At 39.7% G+C, this 25,464-nt stretch overlaps 1 protein-coding gene across 1 annotated transcript; it reads left to right on the top strand.

The window, feature by feature from the left end:
* Positions 1–3,335: 3,335 nt before the first annotated feature.
* Positions 3,336–18,117, top strand: LOC140937866 (fibroblast growth factor receptor 2-like). The gene is made up of 7 exons (XM_073387436.1): positions 3,336–3,582; positions 6,857–7,041; positions 7,467–8,027; positions 9,586–9,800; positions 12,794–12,834; positions 17,554–17,650; positions 17,904–18,117. Exons 1-7 carry the CDS (start codon positions 3,336–3,338, stop codon positions 18,115–18,117), a joined length of 1,560 nt encoding a protein of 519 aa, XP_073243537.1.
* The last annotated feature ends 7,347 nt before the right edge of the window (positions 18,118–25,464 follow it).

The following is a 25,464-nucleotide window of genomic DNA, read 5'->3' as shown; positions in this document are numbered from 1 at the left end:
AATAAATATCAAACCAGAAATTGCTCTCTTCAAACTGTAAATTATAAATGATCCTGAGAGAATATTCAGTGTGTTAAGGATTTCCCTGCTGTACTGTTAGCTCTATACAAGAGAGGAAGGGCGATTCTTTTTTAATTTCCGTTTTGCTGACACAGCTTTAGCAGAAATGTCTCTGTAGTCGTTTTCGTCGACAAAACGAATAGCAATAGCAATGTCGCTCTCTGCCATTTTGTTCCGCGTCAATTCGTGAAATACGCGTGGCTCTGAACGTGGGTCATCCACGCGGAACACATTCGCGCTATGTGATTGGCTGTTGTCTAATCCCCCTTGGGATCTGTGGTCTTAAAAATAACTCGAGCCGAATTACCTATGGAATAGGGTGTGTCTGTCCCCTTTATCCTCTCTTGAGCAAAGCTAATCGAGGAAGCTAGTGCGACGTATCACCTGCACTTTTAACTTTTCCATTTTCCTGTTGTGTACCACGTACAGTTTCTCATACAATATGCTGAGTCGAAATTCTGAAAAACGAAATAGGAGATCCCTTTCTAACAAGTTCATTTCCCTCAACCTCCCTGAAGTTTAAACAAGCGCCGCCTGGTCGCTACTTCGAGCATTTAGGGAACTTCTTCCACGTATATATTAGCAGTTCTTTTACAAGTATGATTTTTTGTATCCGTCAGTGACCAGAGAGGCTGTCAGTGATCCTTCATCAGGCGGCTCTATCGCCAAAACTGATACTGCGAATATTGCCTGGATAATGTTGGGAGTTTTCGTAGCTCTTTCTGTTTTGGTGGTGGGGATGATTGTCCACAGAAAGAGAGCAAAGAGGAATGAACGGTATTTTATTAAAATGTTATTGTAACTCAAATTTAGAATATTATTCTTTGTTGTTGAATGGTATCATTATCACTGCATGTTATTGTTAACAAGCTTTCCATGAGTTTCTGAGTGGCGACCGAGGGAATAGTCTTCCTCCTACTGTCCTTACTTTTGTAACTACACCAAAAATACAAATTCACAGTAATTTCGACGGCTGCACTTCAAAATTCTTTTTGTTCTCATTTCTGCTAGTTTTTTAGCTGTCCTGCTGTGTAAAACCCCAGGATCCTGATGAGTTTTTTAAAAAAGTGTTCATCGCTATTATTTTTTTATTTTTTTATTTATCCAGTCCGTTCGCGCGTTGACAGTTTTGATAGACGTGTGACATGTGAAAAGCGGACGTTGTTGTCTTTTCCGGTTTGTTGTAACAAAATAAAGTCGGGGAAATTCATCGAGATTTTGTGGGCGTTTTTAATAAAACACTATTCACTCGCGCTTGTTGGATAAGAGATGATTATAGCCAACTCGGCGCTACGCGCCTTGTGGGCTACTACCATCTCATATCCAACGCGCACTCGTGAAATACCGGTAATTATTAAATAGACGGAAGAGAGGATGAGCTATTCTTTATCTCTTGATAGACGATAACAATTTTGTCGGTGTGTGTGTCTGTCTAGTGTTTCTCTTTTTTTCTCAGTCAAGCCACGGGTCCTTGCTTACAGAATAAGGCGATGTAACTTTTATTCACTTGTTTGAGCCAGGAAGCCGTCCTCAATATAGTCCGGAAGAGCCCCCAGATTTGGAAAGTGCTTATGACATCACGGTTCTGTTGTTCGGGCATAAAATGGCGGAAAACATTCGACAAAACAGCAGTCGGAATTATATTTCATTTCTTTCCGTTGTTAGTCGTAATCTTTCTTCTTCTTTCTTTCTTCTTCCGATTGCTAGTAGATATTAAATTTTGTCCCCTAGCCTCTAGTAGGACAAAGTACTACTTTATAGTCTTGTAGATTTTTCCCAAACTTCTGACTATTTTTCTCGAAATTCAGAGTGCTTAGAGGCTAATGTCTCGTAGTAACAACATGGTGACGACCGTAGTTTTAACATAATGTAATATAATATGATGGCGCGGATTAGAGGACAATATATAAGACGCGCCCTCTTTACATTATACAGTCGAACCTGTATATAACGGCCACCCTCGAGACTTGAGCAACTGGCCTCTTAATACAGGTGGAGGCTTAATACAGGATCACTAAAAATACTCACTGGACGTGGTCTAATGCAAGCGACAATTGGACAAAGCGATCACTACTTTAAAGGAAGCTCAGTGCCAACTTGTAACTCAACGGTATAATGTATACGTAACATTGTGTAAAAGCACTGTGCAATAAATTGTCCTCTACTCTTCTACGGTATACAGTACTGTATTTTTATGACTTAAAGTCCACAACAAAATATCTAATTCCGTTAGTTTATAGTTGTTACGTTCAATGTGCCGTTATAACGTAGCATAAAATGACATATGGCTTAGTCTCCTTGCAAGGGTGGCTACTTAATACAGGTAAAAATAACAAGAAAAGACAAACATAGGACTGCTACAGAGGGGCCGCGGCCGCTTAATAGAGGTGGCCGCGTAATAGAGGTAACAAAAACAGCGGTTGTATGAGCGAAAAATCGGGACTTTCAAAAATTTCAAAAATTTTTAAAATAGAGTGTGGCCACTTAATACAGGGCCGTTATATACGGATTCGACTGTGCATTTACATGTTAACGTAGTACGCTCCTTTCCTCGACAACACCAACGTAGACAGCAGACGCATGCGCAGTTGTGCAGTTGGAAGAGTTGACGTCGCCGAAGCCACCTCCGTTGTCGTATCGTAAGGTCTCTAATGCGTTTCCCCCGCAAAGAAATGGGTAACTGGTGCCTAATCTACTATTAACATTGTTTTAAGGCCCGGGATTCATTTTGAATACCAAAATACGCACATGAGCGCTTATCACACTTAAATTTCCGTACGAATGTTGAAATGCAAACTCGAACGCATGAATTTATCGTTGCATCACTCGGATTCTGCGGGTAAAATTATCATTGAAGCGAAAATAGAACGTGACGAGTTTTCTGTATGTAATAAGATGCGAACACAATTTATAAAGTTAGAGATAAAGTTTGTACGAGCACATTTTGAAATTGCAAAATCATTTCCGACAGGCGTGGCCAATAAATCAGTCCACGGTTTGCTCTCCCTTGAATGAAGTCCAAATCTTACACGTACCTGACTGAAAATTGAAGAAAAGGTTATGCTTTACTTATATATGCATTGAAACAAAACTAATTCGTTCTGCTCTAGCCCTTACATTGCTTTAACAGAGAAGAGAAGGCTTTGCTTTCCGTCCATTTTATGATCTGTTTCATCACGTGACATTATTTTGCCTTTTGAACAATAGAAACGTAACGTCACAAGCGCCTCCAAACTCCGGACTGTATAAGCATTACCATAAGCCTATGCTCAATGATGACGATTTTCATGTACCTTTGCACTAATATCTTTAGATCTAATGAGTCGGGCTTCGCTCAGTCAATGTTGTTGGAAGTCCCACACGACCAGGTAACTTTATTGGAGGAACTGGGGCGAGGTACTTCTGGTAGAGTTTATAAGAGCGTTATGAAGAGATTACCTGAAGAAATGACATCCTCCAAACTCAATGAACATAGTTTGGACGCACACAAGGGATGTATTGTTGCAATAAAGGTTCTACCAGGTGCGTTAATTCAGAATTAGATAACTTACTCTTTAAGCAGACACTTCAATTCTAAATTGGTTTACGACTCATCTGGAAAACAGCACTCAGTAACAGTAACAGTGTAATGTACCTTAGGAGCTCATTTTAGGTCCTTTACTGTTTCTTTTATGTTTAAGGACCTCACTGGATGTTTGAAATTTACCAAACCACCCAAAAAGGCACGTACATTTTGCCCCTGCTAAATCGATTATAGACGTTCCTGTCATGGATAGATCAATGTAGATGTTGCAGTTAATTTTTTATTTCAGCTAATTTTCCTTTTTCCTTTGTTTGAAATTCATTAGCATACATCGGTACTATACTCAAAAACAATACAAAGATAAAAATTTACCGCAACATAGACACTATAAGCCGTTTGCTAGCAAATTAGCTCATGCAGTTTAAAGGAAACTAAAACCGAATTTATTTTCTTCAGCGCGAGTTTCATGTAGAAACCGTACTATGATCCCAGTCAGCCTGGGAGAAAAGAAATTTCAATTTGAATTGTCTTAAAAGATAGTTAAACAAAAGAGAACACTTGGACGGATTCTGTATGTACTGTACACAGCACCACTGGCCGACATTCTACGATTCTATGAAATGCAATTTCACTTTTACGCCGATGACACTCAATTATGTATTTCTTTCTCTACAAACAACGATTTTGAATTAACCAACAATATCACTAAGATTGAGGAATGCCTGTCCGACGTTGATAAGTGGATGTCCATCAACAGACTAAAACTAAACAAAGACAAGACTGAGCTTTTGCACTTATTCTCTAAGTATAATCTACAACAGTCTCTACCCCTGCTTCGCTTTGGAACTGAATCAAGCCCTCTTCACATGCAAGAAATATTGGCGCTATCTTCGATACCACTATGTCAATGCTTCCCCATGTGAACAATGCTTGTAAATCTGCCTTTTATCATCTTCACCATTTCCCGCATAAGGAAATACTTATCAACGCAAACTACTGACAGAGATTCTTGTTCACGCCTTTGTAACTTCCAAACTCGATCACTGCAATTCTCTACTATATAATGTCCCTAAAAACGTCATCAAAAAGCTTCAATCGGTGCAGAATGCAGCTGCCAGACTAATTACACGCTTTAGGAAGTGTGATCACATCACTCCCATCCTCTTCGATCTTCACTGGCTACCTGTTTCCGAACGAATGAAATTCAAGATTCTACTACTTACCTTCAAGGCTTTGCATCAGCAATCTCCAACCTACATTCAAGACCCAATCATCCGCTACTTACCGTCTAGTTCGTTTGAATCATCTTTTACGCTCAGTCTGAATCCTGCTAACTTTAACCTTAAGACCTATGGATCTAGAGCAGTCTCTGTCTCAGCCCCCGAACTTTGGAACAAACTACCTGACGAGAATCTAAGTCTTTTTAAGCATAAACTTAAAACCCACCTTTTTAAGAACTATTATTTTAGTCATTAGGAAAATTTATTTTATTTTATATGTGTTTTATTTCAATTTAAATTTCTTTTGATCAATTTTAATCTTAATTTTTTCACTTTGTTAAGCGCCTAGATCATTAGTGGATAGGTGCGTTATAAAAATGTTTTTTTTTATTATTCTTATTCTTATTCTTATTCTTATTCTTCTTCTTCTTGTTCTTGTTCTTGTTCTTGTTCTTGTTCTTGTTCTTGTTCTTCTTCTTCTTCTTCTTATTATTATTATTACTATTATTATCATTAAATGTTCCAACTGGTTACAGCTCTATTCATATCAGGTGACCAGACCACCGCATCCAACTACCGCCCGATATCAATTTTGCCAACTCTAAGCAAAATTCTCGAAAGAGCAGTTCATTTCCAACTTTATGATTACCTGAACATTGACCACTTGCTAACCTACGAGCAATTTGGTTTCCGACCAAAGCACTCGAAAGTTACTGCTCTGGCAAGTTTTGCTGATGACCTTCTTAGTAACATGAAGCGCGGGAATCTCTGTGGAGCTGTATTCTTGGATTTGTCAAAGGCTTTTGATACTGTGAATCACAGTATCCTGCTCGCAAAGTTATATTCCCTTGGATTAACTCCTAATACTGTTCAGTGGTTTCAATCCCGCGTCAGTCATAGGAAGCAGCGCACCTCATGCGGCAAAGAGATTTCCTATCCTCTACCTGTTACAATTGGTGTACCATAAGGGAGCATCTTGGGGCCCTTACTTTTCCTTATTTACATAAATGACTTGCCTACTGCTGTCAATCACCGTAGCGTATCCCTCTATGCGGGCGATATTGTTTTGTACTGCTAATCCTCTAACATAAAAGATCTCGAGAATGCTATTATGAAGATCTGTCGAGAATAGCTCTGTGGCTTACACTTAATATAGAGAAGACCAAGTCCTTGCTTACTCGGGCAGCGATCGCAAATTGCGTGCTGCCACCGCTATATCTGTCTCAGGATATACAAAGAAGTTGAGGGCTTTGGACACTTTAAGTACTTGGGTGTAACTTTGGCCTCAAATTTTACCTGGACGGAGCATGTTGAATGTTTTAACGAAGATAAACTAACGCTTAGGGCTTTTAAGGCGAATTAAGAGTTTGCTTCCACGTAGTGGGCGTATTCTTTTCTTTAACAGTCTCATTCTCCTTATGTTTGATTATGCCGACATTGTTTGGGGGGTTAAGGACAATGCTGTGCTCATGAACACTTTACAACTCCTGCAAAACAAAGCTGCCAAAACTATATTAGACCGCCCTTTTCACTCATCTGTAGTAAACGCAGACTTTTTCATCGTTGCCTTTACGTTTGTGTTACTAAGATCTCAGCCCACAGCATGGATCTGTTGGCAAATAAAGATATACATGGCTACGATACGTGACACAAAGATGACTTGAGACTGCTTCGTGTAAGAAGAAATTGAGGAAAACAAAAGACTCATTATCAAGCCGTTAAAGACAGGAACAGTCTGGATCTGTGTTGAAGAAAATCAGTTAACCTCGAGTCTTTTAAGTGTAATTTTTATAATTATCAAATGACTTTGTGACTTTTTAGTACTAATTTTATGATTATAGTAATCTTTTAAATAGTTCTTTGTGATCATTTAGGTTTTTAGTGTAGGTAATTTTTTGTGGCCTTTTATCGTTTTTACGCTTATTTTTATCTTTTTATATTTTCTATTTTCAGGACCTCTCTGAAAATCACCCTGGTGAGAGAGTCTCCTGGTTAAAAACTATGGGCCAAAAATTACTGGCCTTTTTCTGTAAAATTTCCTTTTCTTTTTCAGAAAATGCTATGGCGGAGGAAAGACGGCAGTTTATTCGAGAAATCGAGCTGATGAAAGAAGTTGGCTCACACCGTAATATTCTGAGCATGCTCGGCTTCTGGACCCAATCATCGCCCATCATGTTAATCATGGAATATGTTCCAAACGGGGATCTTCTTCAGTGGCTTAGGAAAAGAAGGCAACAGGTATCAGTCCTTTATGGAACTGTACCAATAAGCAGTTTCTCGATATAACAGAAAATAATAACGATATTGATAAAAATTAAAATATGGAGGGAATAATTAGTAGAAAAATACCAGATGATCCACCAGTAAGACAGGGTGCCTATAAGCTCATTATAAGCAAACGAACCCTATGGTTTGCTTGTATACCTTTTCTAACCTATTTTCTTTCCTTTTAAAGATAACTTCCCACCCCCCCCCCCCCCCTCCCCACCTTCCGTGAAAAAAAGCGGGAAACCGAATGCCCCTTTAAAGACTCCTTTGAGACAAGCGAAGGGCAGCGATTGACCTCAGACGTCCAAGATTCAGGCTAACTATTTTATGGTCAGTGAATTGTTTCTGCAAACGTTTTTTTTTTATTAACTCGATTTATTTCAAATTCTTTTCAGCTTGCAAAGAAGAGGAGTCAACAGAATGATCTCGTTGAAAGGTTCAAGCCCCCTGTTCACGAAAGACCAAAAGTGACGTTCAAAAACCTCCAAGCAAAAGATAGCCTAGATGAAAACGTAGAAGAGGAGACGATGGAAAGGAAAAGTGAAGAAAATAGAAAAGATGAGGATTGTGGTTCCAACAAAATCAAAGAAATTAAAATCGACCTGAACGACGACGATACAAGTGCTCTAATCAGCGATGCCCCACCATCTGAGATGGAATCTGCATGGTTAAACCAAGGATACGAAGGTGACAAGGAGGAAGAAGAAAGTGACGATTTCAACGCGTCATTTCCAGAAAATGAAGGACAAAAGGAGCCAGTTACGTCGGTGATGGTGTTACCTTCGATAAGTATTGCCCATTTCTCCAAAGGAAAAGAACACACTATAACTGAGCCCCCAAGAAACACGATCACCATCGAGAAAGAAGAAGACACATGTGAAGGCAAGGAAGATGAAGAGGAAGTCATTTCTGGAAAAGAAGTTCTATGTTATGCGTGGCAGATTGCAAAGGGGATGGTAAGAAATTTTTCGACAGAAGGATGCCTTGAACAATGTGGTATTACAAATCACAAAAATCTACCTCTTCCCTCTTACTAGTTTTTCTGTGTCTACGAGTATAGAGCGTTTTCACCCACGTGGCCAGCATCTATGCAATTTTATTGGAACAAAAGAAAGCGTTTACATAAGACAAGAGTTCAACTCCCAAAGGATTGGTTTGGAACACCAACATGGCTGCCGTTTAATTGTTTTGGAAAACCAATATGGCCGCCGTGACGTCATGTGAAAACGCTCTATATGATATCCGCTCATAAGACGGCGGATTTTTCAAGCATTCAATTTGCTGCGTTAAGAATTTTAATATGAATGACTTTTTTTTATGGCTAACTACTATCTGGCTGAAGTTTCGTGAAATATACCACATGTAAAATTCAGCCGTTTGATTTAAAAGAAGGCCAAAAACCGAGTTTTTATATTTATAGACAGGTACTTTCAATCATTACATTACGGTATTGTTTTCATAGTCTGTAGCACTACTGTTTAACGCTGAGTACATTCATTGTCCGTCACCGCTCGACTTCGACGTGAAATTGCCCAAAAATTCAAAGACTTCAGTTAAGCACGTAAAGCTAACTTAAAAGGCCACAACTGTAAACTACTGGAACTGTATAAACTTGGGAAAACGATCTTTATTTTTCCTTCTAAGCTAATCCAATAGCGCCTTCCTTCTCAGGGGAATATGCCATGCTGTGAGTTCCAATTCGTCATATTAAAAAACACACAATCTTATGCCAAATTTGGGGGCGGGGACAAAAAATTGGCCAATGAACCAAAGACATACTAGCCGGCTAATAAATTCATGTTAAACTGACAACCAAAACAACTCTCAGCTTGCTATTTTCTTTGCTTGTTTACCATATTGTCATTGACAGGACTCTGCCTGGTTGTTGTACTGACTCTGTTTTCATTTATTGCCGAAGGGGTTGACATTTTAGATTCTTTTAAGACTTTAAGACTTTTAAAACTTCAGGCTTAAAGGGGAGCGGCACAGCCTTCAAAGGGCTTTGACAGTTATATTAAGAATCTACTAGAACTGAATGCGTTTGAGTGTATAAGGAGCCACCTAACCTCTGAGTATTTGTGTTACCGTGGTGTTACCGGGAGGCAATTAGTACCTGTTGAAGCCTATTCAATAGGTAAGAGATGAGAGTCAGGGCAACGAGCTCGATCAGAAACAGAGACAATGGGTAAATTAAGGCGGTTTACTCGTTTTCTTAGTTGCCTTATGAACTGCCATGAGAAACGCCTTTGTCGTGACCTGTTTTCGATTGGCTAAAGAAGTACAGAAGTCAGACGCGTTTGTTATGAACGTGATTTGTGATTGGCCGATTAATGTTGGGTGCAGCCCTATTTGAGACACCGTCGCACTGTAAAACTTTACGAGAATTTTAACCCTATGGAAGATCGTACTAATGCGTTTATTTGACCAATCAAATAAAAATTTGTGTTGATCTAAAGTTATTTCCGTGGTAACTAAAAGTTGTTTGAGAATTAAGTTTTGCTATTTCTCTTCCAGGAATATTTAGTCAGCAAAGGGTTCGTTCATCGTGATCTGGCAGCCCGTAATATCCTTCTTGGTGAAGACAAGGCTGTAAAGATTGCTGATTTCGGTTTGTTGCGTCACACAAATGAGAGTGAACTATACGAAGTCACAAGTGTAAATAATCTACCAATGAAATGGATGGCACCTGAAGCGTTGGAAAGCGGCATTTTTACATTCAAGACTGACGTGTAAGTATATGCTAATTCAGTCACAGGTAGCCCAAACTTGGGCTACCTGTGATGCCGTGTGTCTTCGTAGCCTGCCAACACATACATTGAGGTCCCCGATGTCATAAACCCTGCAATATACTGTTTAGGATAGATAACTGTCTGAAAGAAGAGCGCAATTTTGATCATGACACTATCTGTAGCCACAATTATCATTGTATGTCTTGAAAAATATCTAACAATTATTTTTTGAAATGGAGGTGAATAGTGGCTCAATATTTACCGAGCCGCGAAAGCGGCGAGGTAAATATTCTTAAAGCCGCTGTTCACCGAGATTGAAAAGAATAATTGTTTTAGTATATACATACGAAGTGATTTCGACAATATTAAAAATAAAACCATTTAAAGGCAATTTATTGACATGTCAATTCATGCGTGATGAATGCACAGTGCATGCGCAAGAGTTATTTACAGCAAGTTCAAACGTGGTAAATCTCTGCCGGAGTTTTTTTCACAAATTGTTTTCAAAATGCTCCAAATGGCCTCAAAGAAAGCCTAAATTAATAGTCTGAACTGAAAAAAAACATCCAAAATCCTCTTTTAAAGTTTACTTAATTAAAGTGGAAATTGAACGAGTAGTTGGATAAGGAGCCACCAGAAATGATGCCATGTGCAGCGTTAGTCGACTTGTTTTCTTGAACAAAAATCTTCTCCTGGACATTTGTGGATGTGCTTGAGTGAATTGCTTTGGATACTGTTTCCAAGGGAGAACGATTCACTTCTGCTAGCGGGTTAATGGCGACTTGATGGTCAGGTCTGAAGGAACTGATGAAATCTGTAATCGCCGAAGACATTTCCTTCGCCAGTACCGGTCAGCGGTACTAAGACTTAGTATGCGTATCCTAGCGTCCGCCATATTGTTACTGTTACTCGGCTGTTAGTTGTATTCCAGTTTGATTAAAGCCTTACACGAATTGGTCGTGCCTTGGTTCTTACCTTGTCTCCTTAACTGGCGCTTGAACTGCTCGAACGTTGGACGATCGTTGTAGGATTCGAAACTGGCATCGCCTTTGTGGCCCGTGACCGCTCTGATGTGGCGATTTTTCATATGTTTAGAAGACAAATATTTACAGTGGTCGACCTGACACAGTGATTTGTGAAAGGAGGATCGATATCAGCTCGGAGGCACATATTCTCCATCATGCTGTCGATCGTGTTATGGCCTAGAGGAAGTGTTGAATACCAAATGACATCAGAAAATGGTTTAATTTTAGCACCAGTTAAAGGCTTCTGAAAAAGTGCTTCTCATTTTGGATTTAAATGGGACAGGTAAGCCTTCACTACTGGTACTGGACAGTTAGCAAGCCCTTTGCCTTCTAACATTTTACCATCAGACGGGTCGTCGGTGCCGTCTATAAGACCACCTTGGTGATTTTGGTTGAAAAGACTCCTCCTGGCGTCTCTGTTAAGCTCAAAATATTCCAGGCCTGAATTTGGGGTTTTGGAGAGCTTTAGGCTTGATTTTGTCAATTGATGCTGGTTTCCCCTTCCTCTTCGACCAGAGTAGAGGGTTATAAAAAACCACGCTGTTTGCTGTAGCTTTTGTGAATCGAGGCATCTTGCATCTAACTAGCTCGCTGGCTTCGTAGAGCTTTGAAACTGCTTCTGTTGTTAGTGCTGGTTTGTGGACTGTAGAACAAATTTGACCTGACTTGCTCAGAGTTTTCAGAAACGAATTTAGAGCTTTTTTCGCTTCTGTGAACTGGCTGTCGCTAATTATCGAAAATGGCTTGTTGTGTGGCTCGTTGCGCAAGTGCCGATCAATGGCGGATCTGATCGAGGTAAGTGCTGCTTCATCATAATAACCTCCGTCCTGTTTTCTTGCAGACATATAAAATTTCCGTAAGCATTTATTTAATTCCTCCTTGTTCATCGCTTCCATATCTGTTGTAAATTCGTCTTGCTGGGAAAACCAATCTACCAAGAAATTACTCATATTGTAACAAATTTTTGATGTGAAAAGTGTCACTCAAGCTTATTGGCAGTTGTCAGCAAAATAAAACCCCCAAACACTTTTTAACACTGCCAGCCCATACTTAGTTGCCTTCTTTGTGTTTTCAAGCACAGCCTCGTCTTGTATTAATTTGTAAAATTTCTGCTTCTGAAACTTTAGCGAAACGCGAGTTTACGCCCGCCATTTTGTTTTTGTTTTGTCACGAATTACGCAATATCCACTCGCTCGGAGGTGAATATTTAGCAATTATTGAATTCGGCTTTCGTAGGATATGAAGAATTAAGCAGATCTCTGAGGGTATTATCCACCTCGGCCTTTAGCCTCGGTGGATAACACCCTCCCGATCTGATCTAGTTTAAAAACACATGTTAAGTTTGCTCCGCAAATACATGTATTCATAACGAAAACACGTCTACCTCGTCCCCAGGTCTTCTCGGTTAACGGTGCATTAACCTGCAGAGGGCTGCATTTTGACGTCATTTCCTCGTTAAACACAAAATCCTTCCAAATTTGCTCATCAGTTACTGGTTATGGTGAATTATGCGTGTTCTTCTAGCCAATCAGAATTGGAAAAATATTTTGAATGAATAATAATGTTGAATAGCCCGAGATATCGAACAAATGAGATTGCTTAAAACACCAAGATCACTGAGTGTGTATATACTAATAGGGGATATATAGATAGAAATGTTTAAACCGATAAATCGCCCCATGATGTGGATCCTGGATTCCACATTCTGCTGGCTTCCGTACTCCTACTCAATCGTGTATTCCGGATTTAATCGTTAGTAAGATTTCGGATTCCTAGAGCTGGATTCCCAAATTCCAGATTCTAGAGCAAAAATTTTCCCATCCGGATTTCCGTGAGGCGAGATAACCTCGTTCCAGGGAAAGGGACTGGCGAAAGAGAACCCTGGGAACTAGGTTGGGGGAGAGATCAAATTTGATAATTGCATGAATGTAGCCCGTCTTTATCTATGTCTGCTACCTTTTATTGCAGATGGTCTTTTGGAGTTGTTCTGTGGGAACTAGCCACCATGGGTAAGCTGGCCTTATAAACCGTAATTGTATATTGTTTCTGAAAGATTAATGCTCTTGTCAGTTTCCTATATATGAGGGAATTCAAAGGAAATCCCTAAGAATATCGTTAAAATTTCATCGGTTATCGAATTCAAGCACAAGCACTACAGTCGACTCCCGATGACTCGAACCTTCAAGGGAAATCGAAAAAAGTTCGAGTATAGGGAGTCTGAAGCAAATAACCGGAAATAAGAAAAATAAGCAAATGGATGGGGAGGAATACATGCTATTAAGCAACAAAGTATACAGAAATGGACGCTGAATTTGAAGTGGAGTGAAAAAATAGTCAACACAAAGAATTTGTTTTGAAATAAATTCAGTGTTTCGGACTTCAGTACACCGTTTTTATCCCGACATGTCACGCGCTTATAACATGGTTCGTGTTATCGGGGTAAAATTGTATAGAAATGATCTGCAGGGAAACAAAAATTACTTCGAGTTAGTGGGAGGTTTGTTCTGTCGCACCTTGGTAATTCCTATCGAACTTTGTAATAAACTTGAAGTGGATGGTCGGAGGACAAGTAACCTAATAATAAGTATCATCATTGACAACGACGACAGCAAACCAACAACAATAATGATAATAATAATAATAAAAATATCATAGGTGACGAATTACTCCTTAATTTGACGCGAAATTTCAGCGTTAATTTGTAATTTCACATGTGAAATTACAAAATTGCCATGGCAACCTTCCGTACGTCTCAGTGTCAAGATGGCGACGAAGTTTTAAAATGTCATGAATGAAGATGTCAGGGCACAAAAAGACGCTTTAGAAAACCTGAATACACGAAAGAGCACATCAAGAAGGATTCTAACAGGTATTTTGTCGAAAAACTCTGAGCTTAAGCCAAATTTTAAGCTCTAAACGTTCGAGAGAGTGCAGGAGTTCTCGATCGATACGATCCAGGATAAACATGTCAAAAATTCAAGATTACTAACCGGTCAGTGTAAAATGCAGACTGCGGACTGCAGACTGCAGACTGCGAACCAGGGGTAAACTGCAGACTGAGTGTAAAATGCAGACTGCAGACTGAGAGTCAAACGCAGGCTGGGTGCAAAATGCAGAATAAAGACTGTAGACTTTTTTAAACATTTGTGCTCCTTCTTCTCCAAATCGGTGAAGTAGCTAGCCGGTATCAGTCACACACTTCGCTTCCTAGACGAAGTGCATTGCACATTCGCCAGAAGTTTCATTGAACATCCGAACAGCTTAAGTCTGTGTACCTTTATTTGCAATACTTTCATAGAAGGTCATCCAAATTTCCTGCAGAACATCTTTCTTTGTTGTTGGAATGATTTACTCCCTTTTTTATCGCCATAATTCTTCCTGTACAGTATTTTGGGTCAGCAGCTTACATTTAAGCGTAAACATCTTGGTGTTGTACCAATTCACGGTCCCTGGTCAAGTATATCGGACGGAAAAAAAGGTTCAAGGTTGCGATTATGTTTTTGGGTCGTCGACGACGTTCCAGAGAAGAAAGTCCTGAATGGATTTGTAAAGCAGATGTCGTCAAGTAAGTGTTCGTTTACATGTATTTGCGGGATTTTTTGGCCCTTAAACCCTTCCACGACTGCAGTTTATGTTCGGTCTGCATTTTACCCCAGCCTGCGTTTTACTCTCAGTCTGCATTTTACACACAGTCTGCATTTTACCCCTGGTCCGCAGTCTGCAGTCCGCAGTCCGCAGTCTGTGTTTTACACTGACCGGATCGCTAACGTAATTCGTCACCCATGATATTAATAGGTAATCAAATGGTATACTCGTGAAATTAGGGAATAATTTCAATTGCGTTTTGGCCCAATCCTTATAATTTCCCGAGCCTTTAGGCTTGGGAAATTATTAGGATAGGATAACTAGATTTTAGCGTTTATTGCCAAATAAAAAGAACTAAAAATCACAAAGATCGAGCACAACACGGTGCCACAATCATTATCATAATCAGACAATCATCATCATCTTCATCAGTGTAGCCCAGCTAAGATAACAAAAACTAAAAGAGTGCAGACACGAAAATCAGTTCTTAAGTACAATGATACTAACAGGAGATCTCTATGAGTCTCGAACGTTTATGCTCAAATTCCATCTTCTATGTAAGTTGTAACAAGGCATTTTTCGCCTTTTGCTGATAGATAGATAGATAGATAGCTTTATTGAAAATCCATTGCAGCTCAAGGGCTGGATTACGGACTGTACAATACGTTGAATACTAAGACTAACTATTATAAATAAATAACAGTTAATAAATAAAACAAAGGAACAAAATACTACGTCATGAAATTTAAGAAAAAAGCCACGAATTTACAATAAAACCATTAGAAAATAGCCGCGTTATGCATGATAAAGCTATTCATTAGTCTATTTGTTCTACAAGGAGGCACGTTAAAAACGCGCTTTCTCCTTAAGGCTACAGTACTAAGATTACGTGGCGGCAAAAGGCCATGTAATTTGTGGAGGCTGTTGTCCTTAATCTCATTGAATAGGCGCTCTGTCAGCCATTGGCGCCGTTGGTGGAGGGTGGCAATATTGCACTCTTTTAGAGCCTCTTGATAGCCTGAATCTGGGAAAATAATTCTAAGTGCACGGCGCTGAATTTTCTCTAGCTCTTCAGAGAGATACTCAGGCAGACCATTGTGGAAAACTTGGCAGGCATATTCAGACATGGGCCGGATACACGTAGTATAGAAACAAAGTAGCTGCGCAGGATCTCCTTTTGCACGCTTAAGCTGCCTTAATAGATATAGCCTAGAGGCTCCTTTTTTGATAACATTCTCTATGTGAGCGTTCCACTTTAGATTGTTTGAAATTGTGAGACCAAGAAGTTTTGCGCTAGTTACAACCTCAATTGGTTAGTCGTCAATAGTAACTGTTTCGAAGGGATCTACAAACCTTGAGAAACTTATCTCCAACCCTTTACACTTGGTCTCATTCAATTGGAACTTATCTATTTCGGCTTGCCTAACTAGGTCGTCTACAGCAAATTGGAGTCCACTTGGTTGGCCCTTGTGGACTGTCTCGGCCATCGATGTGTCATCGACGTACTTCCAAAGGTTGACGCCTTTGACATTGATGTCATCTATCATTACCAGGAAGAGCCAGGGCCCCAATTTGGTCCCCTGCGGGACACCTGCCCTGACAGATCCCCAATCCGAGTAGCAATCGTGGGCGAGTTTCACTCGTTGCTTCCTGTCAGTAAGAAAATCTGCAATCCAGTCCAGCACCCAAGGTGGTAGCTCATAATCAGTAAGTTTAGCCATAAGAATGGCGTGGTCGATGAGATCGAATGCTTTCCTAAAGTCAAAGAGCACCACGCGCACAGTAGAACCGTTGCCGTCAGTATTCTTATACCAGTTGTGGAGCATGCTGATTAGGGCATGCACTGTGCTGGAGTTCGGAACAGTCCCATATTGCTGTCACAATATTGCTGTCACAAGTTCTTTCTTTCTAGCTGAATATTAGGTCTCTCTGCCGAGGGCTTTGAAGTATGCTACTTTTTTCGCCAAAATGACCATGATGATAAACCATCGAAGACCTATATAACGTAAAACCAGCCAAGCATTTGCTTATTTTTGATGTGAGATTATTTGCCATCATTCAAACACGACACCACTTGAAGGCCCAAACATTCTTATGAGTTTTTTTAACGCTGACATTTCCCGCTACACCGCCACAGGAGAAGTAAATACGCAGCAGAATCTGAAAAGCCAGCCTATGGGTCACGTAAAACGAGTATTAACTGTGTACAGTTGATTGAAAACTCGACATCTGTGAGTATACCACGAAAAGGTTCCAGAATCCAGATCCTTCATAACAGTGAATGATGTTATTGTTTAAGATAATAAAGGTGTTTGCCAACTTCTTGATTTTGTCAGACACCTTACTATTTTTTATTACAAAGTGCGACGAGTGTTATTACATGGTGCAACAATTTTATTACAAAGTGCGATAGGTAGTACAGAGTACAACAGAACGGTTCGAGTTACCGAGGGAAAAATTACACAAAATGTTTGAAGGAAATCGGGGGGAAATCGACTTTTGTTCGAATTAGCGCGAGGTTCGAGTTAACAAGGGTTCGAGTTATCGGAAGTCAACTGTACATATTTCTCTGCTACTACAATGAGCCCTATTATTTTATTTGGCATTCCTCGCTGCCGAGAAATAAAACTTTGGAACTGAAGACCATCGATGTCCAATGCTTTTATTTTGTTTGAGCATTCTGTTCAAAACGATATGCTCTCGACGATGTACTAGTTTTCTGTAAGCTGGATTTCCGCCGCTCTCTCTGGTTCCTCTTTAAGAAGAGACTTTCTGGGCGAGGAACGCGGGCTCATATTAATCGAGCCAATAAGTTATTGACCTTGCTCCGGTTGTCCAAAAAGTGGATAGCGCCATCAAATGGACAAATCGGTCTCCAGTGGATTACTAGAGAAACCAATTGCGCTTTCCACTGGATAGAGATTTGTACAACGGTTAGTACTATCCACCTTTTAAACTGGGGCCTGGTAATATCATCCCGATCATGTGTCCCTGCTTGCACTTAGCGAAATGAACACTCAATAATAGTGAACTTGTTCATTTCGTTAATATGATCCCTCTCCTGAGCTGACAAATTTAATATATAGTACAAAAGCCTTATAATCTTTGGTAAAACAGCAGTCATCTTTAAATTGTCATTTCAGGGGGTACTCCATACCCTGGGATAAGCCCTATGAGGCTATGCAGTTTACTTAAATCTGGATATCGAATGGAGAAACCCAACACGTGCAGTGATGAAATGTAAGTCAGAATAGAAATAATAAAAGATGTCCGAAAAGAGAGCACGACGATCCAAACAGTATATATATATATTTTTTCGAAAAATATCATCCTTTGCAAAGGAGTGGAAACTACAACGCGCTTCTTTACTGTTCGTTGCCCCATTCTAAGAAGAGCCTGAACTACATAAGTGTCTTCAGTCTATAAAGTGAATGGAGATATGATATCTTTTTTCGATAGCATTTTTAAAAACAATGGCTTCCTTTCTCAACAGCTACAAACTGATGATGAACTGCTGGAAGGCGGACCCAAATGAACGACCCTCATCCTCTCAGCTAATACCAATGCTAGAAGAGATGATGACAGAAGATACCCCTTACTATCATTTCCAACTATTGGATCAGAACCAGCCATGTTACCGTGAGGCATTTGCTACTAACACCAGTAAAACTGGTAGCTGTAATTCTTCTAGAGTCTCTGTGGTTTAATATTTGTCACAGTACCCCTTCTTACTCAGAATATTATAGGAACCTCCGAGGGGCTCCTCTCTGAAAGCAGTACGAGAATGCTCGACCGCCAATTAGAACGGCTAATAATTACATTGCACCCGTCCGCAACACCAGCATACTACCCCATAAACTGCAAAACTGTTGTTTTCATCTTTAATGTTTGCCAGCATTCATAACCAGTCTCTTCTTCTGACTATGAATACATTTATGGGTAAAAATATTGGCTTTACATCCCCGCACACCCAAAGTGAGACCAAAGTCTAAGCGAGACCAGCATCTCCGTCATTCTCATATGGGAGCCCCCCCCCCCCCCCCCCCTCCGCTACCGTAGGAGGTTCTTAAAATATGATACCTAATAATAATAATAATAATAATAATAATAATAATAATAACAATAATAATAACAATAATAATAATAAGATACCTAATAATAACAATAACATTAACAATAACAATAACTTGCAATAATTTCATTTGAAAAGCATCGAGAAAATACTGAATAGCATTTTGGTAATATAACAATTGCAGGGACTACAATCGGTTCAATTTTTTGAAGCATATTAATGTAACATGCCTTTCTCTACAAATGACTATTACGTTGTTAGTAGTTCGAATCTCTGGTTTTTTCACTTTTTAAGTCTATCTTCACTATTACTGGAAATAGTTTTTTGTGTCGACATGAAAGTGTGTCCGGTACAGTATGAAAGGCAACTGTATAGAACTGGAAAAAGTCGTTCACACACACCGATCATCGTACCAGAGGGATTAGCCGACTGAGGCCAGTCTAGTGTGCTAAAATCACAGCCCCCTCTCCCGAATATTTACTTTCATGTCAGTGGGTTCCTGTCCACGCTTCTACCTGTTCACAGTGCGACGAAGAGTATGATCCGATATTAGACGATCCACTTTCAACATCGCTGGCGCCAGGCGTAGCTTCGCTCTTTAACAGAAATCTCCGGGAAATCACCATTCTTAAGCCTGGTTCTCATATGCCGCCGATGTATCAGTGAAGTAGCCGCTGGTACCACCTGGGCTACTTTTCGGAAGAATGAGAACATGCGCCTCTGGCAACTAGAGCCATTGCAGAGCTTTACCGCAGGCATGCCTGCGAAGTTGAACTGGAGTCAACTTTGCAGCTATGCCTGGGGTAAAGACTGGGATGGGCAATGTTGCCGGCCACTTCTGTTCTCATATCGGAACAGTATCCCAGGCAGAACTGGCGGCCATGTCGCAGGTGCATCAGAGGCATATGAGAACCAGGCTTTATATATGAACAGAAGCAAAATCCGGTATCGTTTTCGTGTCGGTGCAAGGGCTATCTGGTATAGTGTCCTAAGACAACCTACCACATAATTCCTTGGCTACAATTCAATGTTACGAAGGATTGGCTGGGTTAGTTCAAACTATTGCAATATCCACCAATACTTGATACTCTCATATAAAAACGTCTTGTATTGACTGTATTTGGTATAAGGGACTTTTTTTTCGGCTTTGCAGAAATTTGAGAAACGAACTATTGACCCATAGAAGAGTCAAAGAACTGTTATCAGGAGTAAGATGATAAAAGGTACTTCGGTTGAATAACAGTATTATTGCATTTTATAACAAAATGCCAGCAGAAGAGCTATAAAGTAAACAACCAGACGTGGTTAGTCGATAGAAATTGATATCGGAAACCAATCGATATCATCGATATCTATCGATTTAATCCGCCGATTAATATCGATTGGTAACGAAAATCGATAGAAATCGAAGTCAGAAAAAATAAGTTCTCGATTATTATCGATTAACAAAATCTACATGCTACATACTCCAGACGCAGTCTTCACGAGGTTCCATTAATTGTTTCTGTCGTTTCCTGGTTTGTTTTAATCCAGGTTTAATAGATCTTTACATGACTTTGTCTATTCAATCCAGACGTAGTTCTTTCTCAATACCACTCATTGAAATCATAAGACCGAATAAAAACACTGATTTAGTTCTTTGTTATGCTCCGTATTTATGGAGTTGCTACATCGAGCTGCGTTTAAGCTAAAAAATCAAAACAAAGGGCAATCTGTTCCTGATAGTGTTTGGTTCTTTTAGTATTTTATCAATTAAAAGAACTGCATAATATCACGACTGAATGACTCAATAATAACCGTAAGGACAGCATCGTGTTGAACTTCTATCGAATAATCACTTAAGTCTTTACCGATAATAATGGATAGTCATCGATAAACGTCGATAAGAAAATCATTATCAATATCGAAAATCGATATTAATCGAAGTAACAACTTTTTTTCTTTTATTATCGATTGATATTCATCGATGATTGATATCGATTACTATTATCGGTTTATCGATCAACTACGTCTGGAAAAAAGAGGAAACAAAGAAACAAACAAAAAAAGCCAAAGTATTGTAGGGACCTTTGTTGCTGTTGAATTATATAGGGATTATAGTTTACATTTTGTTTTTAAAAAGGTGAAGTTTTCTTTGAAATACTATCATTGGCAGGTCACTCGGGAGACCCACGTCTGAGTATGAAACGTGACCAGAGAAAATGCCGACAAGCTTTTCGAATTATCAGGGAACTTTGGATGGCGGCAATAAAATCAGCATTGTAGGAACCTTTGTTACAATTTCTGCAGCTTAAAGTTCCAGTTTGGAAGTTGGTAGATATGATCAACATCACTGGGGTCAACAAGGGAGAGGGGGTTATTCGCCTCGGCCTTCAGCCGACGCCTTCGTTGATCTGCATATATAATTCTTCAGATAATACTCAACTTCATTCAATAACTACTTAAATTTACTCATTGCTTTAAGATCCGAAACATCGGGAAGCTTAAGGAGCGTTTGCTTGTTTGTCAGTAACGGAAGTATACCAAGAACGAAATCAGCATCATTACGGCGCTGGTAGAAACGTTTCGTTGGTTGTATTCATTTAATACCAAGAGAGGATAAAGGGGACAGAGAAGGCATCCCCCATACGTACCCTATTCCATAAGTAATTCGTCTCGAGTTATTTTTAAGACCTCAGATCCCAAGGGGGATTAGACAACAGCCAATCACATAGCGCGAATGTGTTCGGCGTGGATGACCCACGCTCAGAGCCACGCGTTCTTCACGAATTGACGCTGAAAAAAATGGCGGAAGACGCGGAGAGCGATATTGCTATTCGTTTTGTCGAAGAAAACGACTAAAGAGAGATTTCTACTAAAGCGGTGTCAGCGAAATGGAAATTAAAAAAGAATCGTCCTTCCTCTCTTGTATAGAGCTAACAGTACAGCAGGGAAATCCTTAACACGATGAATATTCTCTCAGGATCATTTGTACACTATTTATAATTTACAGTTTGAAGAGAGCAATTTCTGGTTTGATATTTATTCTTTTATTATTCAACAAAAATAACACTTGGCGTCGTACTTGCTTTATTGTACAAACGACCCGTTTGAATAGACCGGCGAAATTTCTCATTTTATTAAAGCACTGAGGTTACGACAACTTCGAGTTAAACTGATTTCACGGGTTATCAAAGAGTCCAGCGATTCCCTTTTCCCAGGTGAGCGCCGACTCATTTTGCTTGAATATTCAGAAATGCTCTCGATTTCTTTACCCTTTCATTGCCTATCACCCGACATGTTTTGCACGGGGTTTAGTCATGCGAAAACTCCACGAAACATCCACGCAGCGCGCGAGGCAACTTTATCCCGATTCTAAAAATAACTCGCGACGAATTACCTATGTAATAGGGTGTGTATGGGGGAAGAGTCAGGAGGAAAATGAAAAGTAAGCCTGCAGCCTCATCTTAAGCAACATGATTGTCTTCAAATTGTTCAGTTGGAGTTCAAACTAAATCGGTGACTGTAAAAGAAGTATAAACTAGCCTGTAAACTTTGTAAATTACAGGCATTGACGAGCTGGGTGTGAAGCGGATAAATTAGATGTTCTCGTTTCCTTAACCTGTCTGTTCCTGCTTTTTCGAGTCTTCTCTTCACCCTGTTTCCCACAAGACATACTATTTAGCCTAATGATTCAAATTAGAGCAAAAGCCAGACCTTTATGTGGTATCTTTGCGTGCTAAAAGGTTAATCCCAATTACACATGCTCTTGACAACATGTTGCAAAAGCCAAACAGGTTGTGCAAGTTCGTTGTTTTTTCCACCATACCTGCTAACTGCACAGCACTGAATTTTTAGGGAGTTATTATAACTCCAAAAGTGGTATAAAAATTTTATGTACAGGATAACCCCTTTTTGGGGGTTACTTTAATTAACTCCTCAATGTTAACTCCAAATCTGGGGTGAATCTTACTCCTGTAGAGTTCTTTAAACTCCTTTTTGGAATTAAAAATTGAATAACTCCCCCAAAAAATAACTCCACTGTAAGAAGTTAGATTAACCACACCAGAGGAGATATTATAACTCTTTGAAAATTACTGTGTGATAAATAAGCAATTGTCTCATCTTTGTATACAGATTTTTCCTCAGGAGGGCCATTTTGAATGGACTATTTGGACTGGAGAGCGAGAGAGACTGTGAACGTCAGTAAAAAACAAGGGGTTGTAAAGAGCCGGCTTCTTGGGTTCTCTAAAAAAGGGCACAACAGATTCGATGGTAAATAACAGTACACAACGACGCCACGAAAAGTGGTTCATATCCTCTCTAAGTCTCTAAGGGCACCTGGATTTGACAAGCATGTTAAACAACAAGAAAATAGATTGGAAGTTGGTGCCACTACAAAAATAGTCGTGAAGTTGTGAAACGTCGTACGCTTGACAAAAGAAGGCAACCTCTCTGACCGCTCCTCGACTAAGCAAAATAACCCGTTCTATTCATTTCTACTTTTTTATTTGCCTTAGGATGACAATATTCATAGTAATATTCTATTTCCCCATAATCGTAAGTGAACAATTCGACCACCATATTTTTGGCAAGGCCGCAGCAATCTTCATTGGGAAAATTACGTTTTTCAAGTAAACGACAGAAATATGCGCCTTCAAATACAAGAATTTAGTTGTGCAAAAGAAACTAAAGATTTGCCAAGAAGAGTAAAACAGCGAGTGAATTTGGGAGTTCTCAAGAAGTAATTCAGCAAAATTTGGCAACCATTTTGCACTTGTATACCAGTCTTTGGTTGTAAAACCAGGAAAGGTTCAATTGCCTTGAAGTTGACAGTTCTCCACAAAATAGCTTTTTCCCCAACACCCTCGTAAACCAAACGCATTCATACTCCGGTCATCATTGAAAACATACTTGCTTAGCATAGAATGTGTGAGGAATGCGTGAGGGTTTCGAGGGTCCTTAGTCATGCCAACTGAGCATCCAACACGCCATATTTCACGGGACCAGACAAAATGTTTTTTGCAGTACCTTTCTTTGGGTAGTGACAATCTGGTGGGCGCCTCAACATCACTCCAAACTGAGACAAAAGGGTCGGTGCTGGCGGTAGTGGTACAGGTTTTTGCACTGAAGCATCCTCTGGAACTAAATCTAGACTCCTTGGTCGGGGATTAACCCAGATTGTTTGGTCTCGGCGAGCCTTTGCTCGCTTGGTTCAGTTCAGTTCTTGCGAATATATTGGGATAACCCTATAAACAGTCGGGGGCTCCGATTATTTCCATCGATTGTGAAGGCCACGAAAGAATCCAGGAGCACTAGACAAGAGGACCCCAGCAGTTCTAGTGACAACACCAGCTGAGTTAGGCGCGTCAGCCCTTGAATCACTTTCAGGGGAAGGCTCGGGCCGGTAACAGCTTCATAGCTAGGACTGTCGGGGTGAAGTTCGGATGTACAGGATCCTTTACGCTTGCGATGACGTTTCTTCTTACTTTCATTGGTTTTGCAAGTATTAGCCTATAGGAAGTAGAGTGCTAGTTGGTAATCATTTCAGTTTCTAGATTAAGAGGGTTTCTCAATTTAGAATTGCTCACTACAAGAACGGAATTTTACGACGTTTATTAAACACCACCACCATCATTACCATCATCATCATCATCATATTCATCCGTCAAAAGTAATGATAGTAACATTTGAGGTTAAAACATCGAAGTTTTTATTTGCCTTTTAGTCGTTAGTATTAATAGGCCATTTTTACATGAGGAAACTTTCAAATTTGGATTTTAAGTGACGCAACAAGAGGAAAAATCTCTTTTTCAAAAACTTAATGTTTCGCGCGTTTTTGTTTTTTGTTCCTTTTATTGTTTTGGGAACAAACTAGGAACGCACAACAAAGGAACTTTATTCTCACCGGAACAAAGGTCAGCCAATTCGGAACAAAGTGGTACATAAGCATAAAGAACGTGTTTATAACGAAACTCACCTATTGAGAGTTACAGGAAAACGAAAGACAACAACAGCAATAACCGTACAGAATTTATTCAGTCTTGTCATAGTAGACCCTCTATAAGGATTTTAAATAAATTAGTGTTTGAGCAGATTCAAGTTATATAACTATGATGTAATCCATTTTTTGTCATTTACATATTTTTGTTAGCACCTTTATGTAAATGTTACAACTTGTTCGTCGTAACAAAGCATTCAGGCTGTCGCACGCGCCAACTTTTTGAATGAGGGTACAAATTCCGTTTTGGTCTAGGTGCCGGTTTCCCGAAAGTCAGTAACTTTTCAGGCCCGAAGCTGTATTTTAAAATCAAAAGATTGACATTAAAAGTGGGATCCAGAGGTACTAGCAAACATACTTCGTCCAATGATGTGTTTCTGTATTACCCGCTCAAGACTATTAAAATGTGAATCTTGAATCAACGGCAATCATAGAACAGGTAACTAACGTGCCAACTGGGGAGGGGGAAGGGCTTAGAAGCTCTTAGAGAAACTGGCCCCCGCAGGTCTCCTGAAAATCGATACGCGCTAGCATGGATCCTTTGAAGTTGTGGATTCAATTAAGGTAAACTGAAATTTGACTTACGTTGCCTGGCATTTTGCATCTCTCTTTACTGGCTAATTACTTGGATCCCGCGTGGTCTTAGCGGCCTGCAAACCCGGGTGCCCCATACATATTTCTTTTCGTTTATTTATGTATTTATGTATTGGTCACTTCCGGTTGGTGTACGTGTATCGACCTTAAAGTAACTAGAAAACCTAAACCAACTAAAAACAGCACACGACCTTATCTTAATGAGATTACTGCCAATTTTACTCGTGAGATAAAGACAAAAGGTTATGAAGTCATTGGCGCTAATTTATTCCACTTCAAACTAATGAGATTCCACTTCAAAAAAGTGGAGTAAAACATTCCAACGCCACTACTAAAGGGAATTTAATTCCGGCTAAGCTTCATCTAATCAAAAGAAGTAGCAAGGAGATAAAAAGAAGGTCACTCTAA

The sequence above is a fragment of the Porites lutea genome, chromosome 5 (assembly GCF_958299795.1).
Source record: "Porites lutea chromosome 5, jaPorLute2.1, whole genome shotgun sequence".
In the NCBI taxonomy this organism is placed as follows: Eukaryota; Metazoa; Cnidaria; class Anthozoa; order Scleractinia; family Poritidae; genus Porites; species Porites lutea.
Note: the sequence above shows the minus strand (reverse complement) of the source record. Positions and strands in the feature narration are given on the sequence as shown.

Bases quoted from the DNA above. Each gene is read 5' to 3' on its own strand.
- LOC140937866 (XM_073387436.1), top strand. From the start codon at position 3,336: ATGACGATTTTCATGTACCTTTGCACTAATATCTTTAGATCTAATGAG. The intron at 8,028-9,585 runs GTAAGAAATTTT...TTTCTCTTCCAG, and splicing joins GGCAGATTGCAAAGGGGATG to GAATATTTAGTCAGCAAAGG. The intron at 17,651-17,903 runs GTAAGTCAGAAT...CTTTCTCAACAG, and splicing joins AACACGTGCAGTGATGAAAT to CTACAAACTGATGATGAACT.